Consider the following 13,920-nt stretch of genomic DNA (forward strand, 5'->3'; position numbering starts at 1 on the left):
GTTAAATGAGTCTCTAAATGACCATGTCACTTTCTGCATATCTTGTTGGAAAATCATCTAAAGGAAAATCTAAGCCCTCGCTTCTGATAGACAGAAGCGGATGGCTTCTCAGCAGTGGCGTACATGGAGCAGGATGGAATGTTGCAGTGGATATTTTCCCCTCTGAAAATATGCTTTAATTCTTGGCTTTGCTGTTTTTCATGCTTTCACTTATTTCCTTTTCTTTTGGTAAGTAAACTGCTACTTTTTATTCCTATTTATCACAAGCCTTTAAAATGTTTCAGTTGGCTTGCTTAGAAACTGTTACATGCTGCTTTTAAAGTACCATTATCTTATTTTATACCCTCTTCTTGCAGTATTGTAGCCATGTTGGTCTCAGGATATTAGAGGGACAAGGTTGGTGAGATAATCTTTTATTGGACAAACTTCTGTTGGTGAAACACAGGCCTGAAGAGGTCTGTAGCTCAAAAGATTCTCTTTCACCAATAGAAGTAGGTCCAATAAAAGACTATCCCACCTACCTTGTTCCTCTTTTTGCAAGCAGTTTAGGAGCTGCTATGACATCCTACAATCTGGCAAATTCAAGCCTGCTTCTTAAGGTGTATCTAAATTAGTCAGGTCAGGGGATATGACCAAGTGTATTAGCACAATTTGAGAACACTATTAATCTGTCATGCAAAATGCTATAATTGGTCTCTGAACCGTTAAATGCTGGAACCTTGAGACTATAGGCATGCACTTGAGGAACAAAATTCCATTACTCTGCTATTACACAGAGTGATGTTATAGTTAAAAAAGATGTTGTCATTTCAGTATAGATTAGAAATAATTCATGAGGAAAAAGTGTTAAACTTTTATAAACAGGAATTATTGTGAATTTTCAGAAATAACCAGGGACTTAAACATCATCCTACAGTGTCAGCAACAGAAACACTGCAGTGTTGTGCTAGCAATGAGATACTAACAATTAATTAATTAATTACCTAGCTGTAAAGTCAGTGAAGACAAGGCACAGGTGATCTTTCTAGCATTGTACCTAAACAAGGTGGTCACCATACCCGCCACCACATTCATAGCTGACCTTGCCTAGTTGCGTTGTGGCGTAAACAACAGAACATTGTTTCTGCTAGGATTTTGCAGTGAGATAACTAAGCTGTATTTTCTCGCTGTAAAAACATTTTCTTTTTTTGTGGTGGTGGTGAAGATACAGCCTAAGTCATCTAATCTGAATGAAAAGGAAAACATTGCATTAATAGTGAAAGGTAAACTTTAATCCAAGTTGCCTAACTAAGCAGTCTTTTTTTTTTTTTTAAAGTTCAATGAAATCTCATTTTCTGTTCAGACTCTCCCTTCTCAAATCTTCACTTTAGGTGAAGATAACCTCCTCAAATGCCCTGTCTAGGCCTGAATTACTAGAGTTGTTGTGGTTTGGGGCTTACCTAAGGAACAGTAAAATGTTTAGTCTAACTAGATTCTTTCTAAAATATTGGTTCCCATCCAACTGATTCCCTCTGTAAAGAGGGATAAAATGCTGTAAACAAAAACAAAATTTTACCCTGTCCTGTTTCTGGAGCACTTTTCTCTTTTGAAGTCTGATTAGAGAACATAGGCCTTCCTTGGTCTTGCTTTAGTACCTGAAAAATGCCCTATGAACCCCACCCCACCTTTTTTTAAAGGTTCTGTTTCATAGGACTTCTGAGTATTTTCACACTACATGTCTGAGAGTAGATATATTAATGAATGTAACAGCCTTAAAAGGCTTCTCCAGTATGGTAATAAGTAGACCATATCTACTCCTCTACATTTTTTTGGTCTGATCATCATTCTTGGGTGGAAGAATATTGCTTTATAAGCTGGTTTTAATGCATTAAAAATTCTTGAGCTGCTGAATCTTAGCAAGCTTTTTCCACCTCCATCATCTATTGTATCTAATATTTACAGAAATACTAGCATCAGGCCCATTATATTCCATAAAAGACTTTAGATCTTCAATATCTCCTTTAAAAGATTCTCTTCAGTGTTACTGTAGCATTGTTTGCCTCTTGGAGTCTTAAACTTCTCTAAAAATATAATAAAGTGCACATAGGATTTATCAATGGGTGTATAGACCTGCTACTTTTTTCTGCAAGCAACTTAAAAATTGCAGTGACATTCTAGGCTGTGTTGTGATGAACATCAACACTTTGTCTCATGCTTCACTATACACCTGAATATCAATAAGTGACCTGCCATGTTCATTATTTGCCATTTTCCAACATCTAAATTTGTTATCAAAACTTTCTAGGTTTCTGCAAGCAATGGGGGGAAACTTATTACCTCTTGCATATAATTTGAATGACAGATGGCTCATTTAAATTCTAAATTTTGATTTTACTCTCCTCCCATTCACTTGTTCAACTTCTCCTGGCTTTCCTCTTCACTACCTCATCTTCATTAAATCTTTTTTGTTTGCTTTTCATCATCTTCCCTCTTAGTCAGCCCTCCTTGTGCATGATCCCTAGCTCACTTATATATAGAAGGGTTTATAGTGCAGCTAATGGCTGGTCCAGCATGCCACTTGAAATTGCAACACAAGCACCTAACACTTCAGGCATGACTCACATAAAATAATCTGTATCCTGCAAGAGAAATAAAACTTCCTGTCCATTATTTGACTGGTCTATAAACTTCCCCATACTGGAGTGCAAATTATTTTATTTCTTTTATAGAAGTGGCACACCATCTCCAAAGAGGACATCTATTAGTTCGAGGTCACCATCGATAAGGGGCAGCAGAGATCGCTTTACTGGTGAATCGTACACAGTGTTGGGTAGGGTGAATTTTTTGCTTTAACTCTTACTTAGTGTTGAGCAAGGGCAGATAGATCTGGGTTTCCATCAGGAGACAATTTGTAGCTTGTAATCCCAAGGTTTTTCTGACAATGACTTCTGCAACCTGGGCTCAGACTGGGATCTGTACGCTAGATTCTCCTTTTCAGATCTGTGCAGAGATCCTTGTGCTCATTCAGGGAGTGAAGATACTTATGTATGCAGGAAATTCTAGCATTTAAGAAGTAGTCTTTTACTGTAAGGCTATCCAAAAGATAGCTAAAATACTTCTGCTAAATGACTTTTCTAATGTGCCAATTGTAATAGCATCAAGGTGCACTTGTTTTGTTAAATTCTGTTAAATTACCTGTTTTTGGTAGAGAGCAGAGAGAGCCTCTCTGTTCCACCTTTACTGAATGTGATGAATATACACAAGGTTTCTAATAGTCTTAAATTTATTGGATTTTGGTCTGTTTCCACTAGGCTCACTGTCTACAACCTCTAAGTCTTTACCTAGTAGTTATTTCTTGAGTAGGCTTCATTGTTTTGCTCAGTGAGAAGTCTATCCTGTACTGCATGCGTCGGCGTAAAGAATAAAAAAACCTCTACATCTGTGGTCTGTTACAGGAGACACTGCTATTGAAAGTGGACAGCACTACTGGGAGGTGAGAGCCCAGAAGGACTGCAAATCCTACAGTGTGGGAGTAGCATATAAAAATCTGGGAAAATTTGATCAACTGGGAAAGACTAACACAAGCTGGTGTATCCATGTCAACAACTGGCTACAAACCACCTTTGCTGCAAAGCACAATAATAAAGCCAAAGCCCTAGATATGACTGTTCCGGACAGAATAGGAGTGTACTGTGACTTTGATGGAGGTAACTTTATATTGTTGTGGACTTCATAGATTGAAATTTAGTAATGGATGGGTATTGCCAAATTGCAGGAGTACATAATACTGTAAATGTTGTGGAAATACATTAGGATTCAACCTTAGTTTACACTAATCTGCCTTTTCATGGTGAGGAGGGAGACCATATTGAGAGAGAGATGAAGGTACTGTACATAACTGTCAAATTACTTAACTCTGATTTTCAAATGGAGCCATGAACACTGGAAACTTTTCTGTAACACAAATTTAAAGTCTGGATATAATGTGTGAGGGGAGACTTCTGAAAAATGGCGAAAACATTCAGCGAATATGGAACTAAGAGAAATAGACCTACACCTTGTCCTACCTCTCACAACTTACTTGATAAATAAGTAGTGAAGGGTTATGAACAGAAAAGTAGTTGTTTAATGGCAATATGTTGTAAATTGCTGTTCCATTTTCAGATACCCAGATGAACTTGGATTAACCAAAAGATGACTTCAGCTATTTCTCAAATGGAAAGAGCAATAAAATAAGACTTAAATACTACCTAGACAACCAGTACTGTGGAAACTGCCACTAGAATAAAACTAAGCTTGGAGGTTACCTGGGCTTACGGCCTTGGGCTTTCTCTTTCCTTGCAAGTTCTGCGAACTGACTTGCATTGCCTTCTCAGTCCTTACTTTGCAATGCTGCCACAGATATTTTGGACAGCTGCTGTTCTTACATCTGTACTGTACTCTTTGGCCACTGACAGTAGGTGGTGACCTTTTCTATGCAATAAGGTAACCAGGCTAACACACAGCTCTGTAAAGAGGGTAGTATTTGATTGATTGTTTGCTGAAATAAGGAAGTGGACTATATGGCACTAATTGAAATTCCTTTTACCTTAGTAAGAGATGTCTTTTTTTTTTTATCAAGTACCAACTCCTCGAAGCAACTCCTAACAATAGCAGGTATAAGAGCTTGTGAACTACACATGTAAAACCCACATCATACAGCTCCAAATTCCAGGAATGAAGAGTAACAAATTTCTTGCTGACATCTGCAGTATGTTGACTGCCTAAGTGGTACCTGTCACTTTGTATCCTCTTTTGGGGCTCCAATTCTTCATTGTTCAGAACAATTTTGGATTTATATCCTCTTGTTAACACCAAGTTTCATATATAATTTTTAAAACTTGGTTTTCTCTTTCAGGTCAGCTCTCATTTTATAATGCAAGTTCAAAGCAGTTGTTATACACCTTCAAAACAAAATTTACCCAACCACTACTACCAGGTTTCATGGTCAGTACCCAATTAACTTCACTTCTATTTTTAGCACTAATATGTTTTGACCTCTGTTTTGGTTGTCTAACACTTGGCATATGGGATTCTTGAGAGCATTTTCTTTGAGAAGCTCTCCTCTTTTGTTTGTGGTAGCCCTTCATTGTGCAGCAGGGGAAGTCTAAGTTTATATCTCAACAGAAGCTTAAAAATCACCATTTCCCTTCTTGCCTGCCAAAATCACCAAGCACGCTGTGTATCTAGTTTGGCTCATCCTGCTGCTGCTGCAGCAGAGCACACTTTTCTAGCAGCTGTCAGAGCAGCAGTAGTGGGAGAGGAGCATCCCTGAGCAGCAGTGTGGGAGACGAGACAGGCTGGGGGAACCACATGGAGCAGCAGTTCCAGCTCACATCATGTAAAGGGACATAGCTGGACTTGTCTGGGCTTCTCCTACCAAGCAATCCTCCTTTGGGATTACTATGTCTTGAGCTACAGGACAAGGTTGCTATCTTTGATACAATACTGAAGATTCAAACCCTGCTCAGAATGTGTTGTGGGATTTTGTGGGAGGGAGTTGCACACAATAAAACTTGTTCACTCCTTTTTTTTTTTAAAACATGGGTATTACAAAAACATTTAGGTTGCAGTCAAACGCTCAAGATAAGAAATACCAGAAGTGAGGTTGCACACTTTTTTAAACGTTGTAGCATGGGGCACGGGTAACTTGCTGGAGGATTCTCTGCTCCTTGAAGTCTTTAAACTACGATTTGAGGACTTCAATAGCACAGATATAGGTGTGAGGTTTTTTTGCAGGAGTGGTGGGTGAAATTCTGTGGCTTGCGTTGTGCAGGAGGTCAAACTAGATGATCATAATGTCCCTTCTGACCTAAATATCTATGAATCTAGGTTGCACAGGCATCCTTAAATTCTTCCCTCTCATATCATAATGCATATGCACTGTCTCTCAATATATTCTTTTAGGACCTCTGCATTATTCAGTACACAGGGTGGATGCACAAATCGGCAGAATTAAGATCATATGGGCAACCTTTTTATTAGTGCACACCTACTTTTTTGTGTCAAAGTCATTAATGAAAATGTTAAATAAGATTGGTCCCAAAACTGATCCCTGAGGAACATTGCTTAGTAACCTTCCCCCAGTCTGACAGGTCACCTTTCTGTATGACCTAGTGTCATGACCTTTTAACGTGTTCTATACCCACCTTTCAATTCTCATATTAATCCCCATCTTCTCCCATATGGAACTATGTTAAATGCCTTATTGAAATCCAGGTAGAGTAGATCTGCTGCATTTTCCTTTGTCTGAAAAATCAGTATCTTAGAGATCAGATTGGTCTGGTACAATCTACCTATGTTGTATTTATCCCAATTTCTGGGTCGTTTTTCCTTAAATTCCTGAAGAGAAGAACACACTTCTGATTTCTATGCTTTAACTCCCCTGTCCCCTCTGACTGTCTTCATCAGGACATCACTGTGTACTAGGCAGTGCCTCTCATAGACACTTGAAGGTTATTTTAAGTAGAATACCCACTTCCTACTCTTCAGTCAACATACTGGACAGGGAATCTCCTGAAAGGGACAACTGTAGTTTTAGCATGTGAAGTCATCTTTAATTTGCATTTGAAAATGTGAGTGGAGAGAAAAATGGATTTTACTGGCTTTGAAACATTGACTCACTGTAGCTTTGTGTAATGGTTTATCTTCTAGGTCTGGTGTGGCGGACTTGCATTGAGTACTGGACTGCAAGTGCCAAGTGCTGTGAAAATGCTCCAGAAGAGTGAAAATGGATTGAGTGGTTCAGCTACCAGCCTAACCAATGTTACCCAATAATGTGTCTATTTGGATACTATACTCCTGTTTCTGAGTGGGTTTTTCTGTGCAGCTGCTATTTACAGGAGCTTGTGAGCAATGGATTAACTGGCTTTGCTACCCCACTGCTGCTTTAAGGCCTGGGCACCAATAGTGCAAAAGTTCTGGGCTGAAGCATTAGCAGAAATTTACTGTGAATCCAGAAAGCCAGATAGAAAGCGAGACTGACTTTTTTTGATGCTTTGGATGGGGAAGTCGGGAGCTGTAGCTATGTGCTTTTATATTAGACTGAATTTGATTGTATTAGATACTTCATCATTTCAGTATAACTGCACATGGCAGGTATGATCTTAGTTTGAACGGCACTTACTACTATACACTTTTTTCACTCCTTGTTCCCCCACCCTGAAAAGGAGTCCATTTTTCAGGTCCTAAATGGAAGCTTTAAATATGTGACCCTTTGAAGAAACCAGTCCCCCAAATTTCCACACATGGATATGCCATAATGCAAGTTTGAGACTTGAGATGTTCTCCTAGAGTAGCTAATGTCATTTTGATACAGGTTGGCTACCCTCTGGTATTAGTTGAATAAATAGTGTATCATTTTGTGGTGGTCTTTAGTTGTCTAAATGGGCAGTGCTGAATATCCCTTTATAGGCTATTCATAGTTAGAACACGAGCTCAGTAATCCTGCATCACTTTGAAAATGAAGACTTCACATCAATTTTACACCAGTGTTTTCAGAGCATTCCTGATCTTTACTGTGTGAGCCCTCTACTTAGATTATTGGGGAGATATGCATAACAACTTCCCCAATATTACCCTTAATAAGCTTTCAGCTATATTTGATTACTTTTTTTAAAGCATCCAGCTTGGAGTACGGGTAGTGCTTCCATGCTTTCTATATTTAAGTGTCTTGTTTTTAATATGCAGTTTAAATAAGGTTTTGTCCTGTTTCAACCAGATTTATATAATTTAAAGCTTTCTAATGAGTCTGAAGTGTGTACACATGCTGTGGTGGTGGTGATGAGGTGTTTTAAGACTTCAAGAATGCAGCTAAGCTAAAGCTTAAAGTAGACAGCCCAACACTCATTCAATGTTTCACTTATGACATTACATTCATTTTAATGAAGAAAGAGTACCACTAATTTCACTAAATTACATAGTGATCATGCACATTAATGTAGTAGATTAGTTCATCGTACTTAATCTACTATAGGCACTCTTCTTTCAAAAAAGGAAGGCATATGAATATCTCTAAAGTTAGACGGGGCAGCACATTGCTTACTGCTCAACCCCACCTATATCACTTCTAACACAAGTAGATAGTGAATAGTAAAAACTACTCACTAGCAAAACATTGTCTAAATAGAATGAGACTACAAAACTGGAAAGCTACTAGGAGCTTGTATTTTTAAGAGCATAATTTAACTGGATAGGACCACTTTGTATATCTTTGAATGCTCTGGATTTTTTAAAGTTCTGAACCCCCTCAAGCTCTTATTTTTTTAAATGCACCCTCCCATCTGAAAGGCTCCCCAAGCAACTCTTTCCTTACTGCCTGTGATCTCCAGAATGAAATAATTCTGGTCGTGCTTATTAGAGGTGGTCACTAAACAATGCTGAGGTTCCTCTTTTCACACCTTTCATGGGACTGAATGTGTCTACTTTTTCCAGCCCTGGAGTTCTTCCCTGAAACAGGACAAAGCATTAAACGGTTACTAGAGCACTGCACCAGCCCTCCTCCGCCCATTTTTATGGTTGCCACTTCTAGGTTATTTTGTACTCCTTTGTAAAGATTGCTAATCTAGACTGCTTTTTATAAAATCTGTTTATGGTTCTTGTGCTGCTTTGGGAGAGACACATACTGCACTCAATGGTTTTAACAAACAGTAGAATCACTCTTCAGTATAAGGGATTTTGTTTGATACATTGAACAGATTCAGACCCCTCCTACAGCAATTTCATATGGATGTCTGCTCTCCATGTATTTCTCCCCATTGAGGCAACCAGTTGCTAATTGGAGATCTTGAAGAGGATATCTAGTGATCCTAGTCCTTAGCAGCAAACCTTTGCATACAGTAGAAAAATTATTCATGTTAATGGAGAGAGCTAAGAGAAAACATTTTAGTATAAAAGTGTGTTTTGTACTAGTGTTAAATCTATTTTAGCCACTTTTAATCAGTGTTTCCCTTCCTGTTCTAATCCAGGGTCCCACAAAATGACCTGCAGATGATGGACAATATTGTGACCAATTTTTAATTCTCTAATTAGAGGTCTCTTATGGTGCACAGTCACACTAAGACTTTTCTTCAAGCAAAATGCTGGTGGCTGTGTTGAAATGCCTCCCTTCTTGGGAGTTGAACTGAATGATGTAGGGAGGGATGATTTGCACTCTGCACATTCAGTCCCTGGAAACAGACATTCCTCTAAGTTTAGGAGCATTTCAATTCTTCCTCTTGAAGGAAAGTAGAGTGAAGAAATCTCGTGCAGCAACTGTGGAGATCACAGGCAAAATCAGATGTATTTAATCTGTTTTATACATAGTTGAATTTGGCCCATGATCTCCAGTAGTGTTGCACAGCATTTGCTACTCCTTTAAGAAACTGAGGATAAGTGAATTACCTTTTTTGGTATTCAGTTCTATACATGAATTCAACATTTTTTCGTGGCTTCTTTTCCATGCTTATTTTATAATATGGTTATACAAATCTTTTTTGTGTGGGAAGAGGAAGAAAACAGCTTCCAGTATGTTTTCTCTCCTTTGCTGAACTTCTTGTCCAATTTAAATGTACAAAACTGAAAACAATTTCAAATGATTGGCAAAGGGTTTTGTGCTAATTGAGCTCAACAACATCTGAATCTGCTTATCATAGTACTCTGGGACAGTCCATGTTGTCTTGTGAAGCCATCATCCTAATTACTTCATGTTTGGAGAATCAGGTCCTTAATGCAGCAATGTGAGCATTCATAATGTCCAGTGAATTGAGGGAGTTTAGAAGCATGCAGGATGGGGCACAAAATTGATTTTTAGAAGGGAAGAGTAAGCTTTGTTTCTATTTTGAGACTCTTAAGTTGATGGTAGTAAAGGTTAGTTTCTGTTCCTATCTGTCCATCTTTAACTTTTCAATGTGGGGTAGTTAGCTACAGTTCCTGATACCTTGCAGCATACACTTACTTTTACATTAAGTAAAGGAAAACTTAACATGTATAAGGAAAAAACCAGTAACCATTGAATCAAACCCAAAAATTGAGTGCAGATACATAATTTACTTGAACATTTTAGCAAATTGTAAGGAAACCTGCAAGGTACACTTGATTATGCACAAGATGTAGACAGTGGAATTCTTGATTATTTTTTTTCTTAAACTATTATGGTAGCTTACTTTGAAACAAGCTGAAGTATTTAGTACTGTGATTTATGCTGCACAAGGTTTATTTTGATATCCAAGATATAGCTGTTCTAAATAATAACGTATGGGTTATTTTGCCCTTAAAGTTTGAAGTTACTCTGCAGTAGTTAATGCACAAGTGTTGGATTTTTGCTAAGTCCCCTTTTTTTAGTAAATAGAATATGGAGATGAGGAATTGCCTTAAGCGCTTCAGATGTTCGTTCTTGGATTATGGTTTTTGTGGTAACATCTTGCAGATCTTTTTACATTTGTGGAAAGTGCAGGTATATTAATGGTATTGCATAGCATCTTTGGTGCTATTTTTAGGTACAGTGAAAGTACTAGCTGCAGCTTCAGAATGAGTTGACATAGGAAGAATGTATGAATACCCTGAGACTATTTCTGGCAAGCGGATTTTATTGGAGGCTACTCTGCCACTTGATTTGATTGCGCAAATTTGCAACCCTCTTGAATGGTGGTGCTGGCACAGCTCCCATTAGAGTTGTGCTAGATTCTTTGCATGTAGCACAGCGTTTCCAAGTATGTAAGTAATTTAATGGCCTTGCTTATTGTAAAATTCAAGTATTCGGGGGGGGGGGAGGGGGAAGGATTGTAGCTAAATTTGAGTTCTCTTGTAAAAATGTGATTTATCTTTTAAATGTATTTCTGCTATTTACATAAGTTTTTGGTTAAGGGACTGCTGTTAGTCTCTGTAAATTACATCTAACAGCGCATAATAAGGGTTTTTTAATATAGTGGTAAACTAAAAAAAAAAACATTTGCATAAAAAGGCAGTGGAAGTATGTGAATCTACTGAAGTTTAAGGGTTATTTAATTTTGGAAATGGATAGTTGATAACTTACGTCCATATACGTGCATGCATACCTTAAGTTTGTCTTCTGGTGCAGGATATAAAGGGCAGTAACTGAATTTTCAGTTTAGACTTACTTCCATGGTCTTTCAAAAAGCTTGTAAGTAGGAGAAGTAAGTATGTTCCCTGTGTAACAAGGCTGCAGGAGCATACACATAGGTTTCCTACGTCTTTTCTAAATTATTGATCCTTCACACCTCACACACACAAGGTGAAGAAACTAACTAGTTGCTATAGGGAAAATATTCAGCTTCACAAAAAAAGTAACACTCTCTACTCTGAGCATAGTACATTATGGATTTTAATAATCTTGGTAGACTAATTCAAGTGTGATCTTCCACCTAAACTCAGATTTTTCCAAACATTTTATTGACTGTTGGAAGGGGAAATCTGGCATTTGTTTTCCCAGCCACTGTGAAACGGGCTTTATGGATATCTGACTATCAAGCAAAGCTTTTCATTTCCCTCCATTGTTTAACACCTCTTTTGCTGCATGTGCCTTTCATAAGTGGAGCTATAATCCATGCTCCTGCTGTGGCATAATGTGAGTGTACTTAGTGATCTTGAATTGTCACACTGATTTTTACTTTACAGATTGCACATTGATTTCCATGTACATCACTTTGACAATACCTCAGGTATTCTGTAATCAGTGCTTCATTCCTCATTCTTTGTATAAAGTATCCCAAGATAACAGACCTGTCATAGCAGCACTACAGGGGTGCCTTAGAGCCCACAAAGTATTTTATTTGCTGTGTCTTTAACTCAAACTGTGTATGTCTTACAAACATTTTGTATTAATAAATTAATTTTGAAACAGCTGCATAATACCCTTGTCACAGCATCTTATTTGGGCTGAAATAAGAACTGTGTAGGTTGAAAGATGCTCCTACTTGAGCATTAAGATATTGGTGTGTATTTTACACTGCAAGTATTAGATTAGATCAAAACCAAACCTGTAGAAATTACATGGTCTACTGAACAGAATGAGTGACCATCCTATAGTTACCTTTTTTGAATTCCAGCATTCTACTTCACCTTTTCTCTAGCTCTGTTCAGTCTTAAATACTATTTCTTCAATATATTTTCCTAATGTTTCAAGGTAACCATTAGTTTGAATTAAAAATATGAAACTCACATTCAAAGAGGTACATTCAACACTGTCAAGATAGAGCCTTGTTATAGCTTTAAGAATCTACTTAAATGTCAGGCAAAACTGCACTCTTCATTTAATGTCAGACTGACTTTGTTTTTCAGTAGCATAGCATAAAAGCTGCTGAATACAGTAAATGAGAGCTCTACCCCGAGGGAGGCAGGTCATACCCGTAGTAAGCTGAAGTACTAATGGATCTGTCTTACACTCATACAACACTGGATCATAAGTAGTTTCCTACTGTTTTGAGCTGTTAGAACCATGTGGGGCAATACAATGTCAATTCATATCTGCATCTTGGCAAATGCACATTGCAAGTTTTCTCCTGTCACAGAAAGGTTTATCCAGTTCCCCTTCCTATTTTTAGGTGCCTACTTCACCCATCCTATAAATAGCTGTTAAATAGTTTTTTGGGGGGAGGGAAGACAGACTAAAGGTAGCTAGTCCACCTGATCTATGTCACTTGTATGTTTTTCTCCTTGCCCAACTATTTTTTCCTATTATAGGACTGTAGCCCTAGCCTCTTAGTCCTAGCATTAAAGAGCTTATTATTTACAGACATGAACTTGGGACAATCTCCTAGGTGGCCAAAAAGTGAAGCCCTGCCTGTGCATGCAGTGAATGGGCTGATATGAAATTTAGTTGGAGTACAGTACTAACTTTGCAAGCTTGGCCTTTAACCCCTGCTTTGCCTACACATCCAATGCTGCCAGCTCTTGTATATAGCTGGTGTCACTTCTTAGAGCCCACCTCTCGCAGTGATGGGGTTAGATGAACAGAGCCCTGCACGCAGTGGTGCAAGCAGAAATCATTTCTTGCCAGTACTGCCCTCATGGGAGGGACACAAGGGGGGGCAGGTACATGACCCTCCATGTGATGACTCCCCCACCCAGGGCCACCTTGCTCTCCCCATCCCCTAAGACACCCCACTTACCTGTGTAAAATGATGCTTTGGGCCCCTGGTGCTACTTGTACTTCCAGGTGTCATTGAGGATCCAGCAGGACCCCAAACTGAAAACTTCTTAATGAAAGGAGAATAGGAAGGACAATCACCCCGCTTTCTCTTAACACACTCAGGGCCTCCCTTTTGTACAAACTAAGTCTCTGCCAGCTTACTTTTATCTAAGGGTATGTGGTCAGCAGCGCTTTAAGGTGGTGGTGTAGTTGCGGCACCAGTGCTGGGAGAAAAAAACCCTGCCCCCATGCGGGGAATGACTACCACGTGACTAAAATGCAGGGTGATGGGGGGGGGGGGGGTTGAGTGCAGTGGGTAAGGGTTGTAGGTCTGGGTGGTGAAGCTATAGGTGTTGGAGGCAGCTGGTGGCAATAAGAACCCAGATGTGGGGGAAAGTGGGTTGGAGGTGACATGGGGGCACAAGGGAAAGTTTTGGGACAAGGACTGCAGGAGGGGGTGAGCATGGTAGTGCTCTGCCTGCATGGCTACAAGCACCTGTATCGCGTCCGCTTCGTGCTCCATAATGCTTGGCAGCTGCTCCATGCTTTGGTGCCAGTGATCCGCATTCTGCTGGTGGACCCTCCCTTTCCCTCTCCTGTGCTTTTTGATTTTTCATTAAGGGACTGCTGCATTACTTCAGGCAACATGTCCTCTTTGCTTCTACGTGGCCTCTTCTTAATTCTTTGGAGTCTTTCGGCCAGCGATAACACAGACAGCTGAGATCTCAAGGTTGCATCTGTAAAGGCAAAATGCAACACTTAACAGAGGTAGCACT

The 13,920-nt window shown here is 39.0% G+C and overlaps 2 protein-coding genes across 23 annotated transcripts in view; one reads left to right on the forward strand and one right to left on the reverse strand.

The window, feature by feature from the left end:
• FSD1L (fibronectin type III and SPRY domain containing 1 like) overlaps positions 1-11,865 on the forward strand; it is a 63,856-nt gene extending 51,991 nt beyond the window's left edge. For 3 of the 6 annotated variants that reach the window (XM_073345964.2, XM_073345967.2, XM_073345970.2), the window contains 4 exons: positions 2,709-2,809; positions 3,435-3,686; positions 4,877-4,965; positions 6,673-11,865. In XM_073345964.2, coding sequence (XP_073202065.1) covers positions 2,709-2,809; positions 3,435-3,686; positions 4,877-4,965; positions 6,673-6,795 — 565 coding nt within the window. In that variant the 3' untranslated portion in view covers positions 6,796-11,865. The remainder of the gene's footprint in view (positions 1-2,708; positions 2,810-3,434; positions 3,687-4,876; positions 4,966-6,672) is intronic. The other 3 variants (XM_073345965.2, XM_073345968.2, XM_073345969.2) reach the window with 2 other exon arrangements.
• The window catches only part of LOC140911884 (uncharacterized), a 35,227-nt gene that overhangs the window by 19,397 nt on the left and 1,910 nt on the right, over positions 1-13,920 (reverse strand). For 6 of the 17 annotated variants that reach the window (XR_012159181.2, XR_012159180.2, XR_013635856.1 and 3 more), the window contains exons 2-3: positions 13,641-13,881; positions 13,125-13,211 (exon numbers count right to left, since the gene is read on the reverse strand). Coding sequence is in view for 5 of the 17 variants with exons in the window: in XM_078852976.1 (XP_078709102.1) it covers positions 13,641-13,881 (241 nt within the window). In the remaining 12 variants the exon portion in view is untranslated. Of the gene's footprint in view, positions 1-6,167; positions 6,268-13,124; positions 13,882-13,920 lie in introns of all 17 variants that reach the window. The other 11 variants (XR_013635859.1, XM_078852976.1, XM_073345983.2 and 8 more) reach the window with 4 other exon arrangements.

This window comes from Lepidochelys kempii, chromosome 5 (assembly GCF_965140285.1).
Source record: "Lepidochelys kempii isolate rLepKem1 chromosome 5, rLepKem1.hap1, whole genome shotgun sequence".
NCBI lineage: Eukaryota > Metazoa > Chordata > Testudines > Cheloniidae > Lepidochelys > Lepidochelys kempii.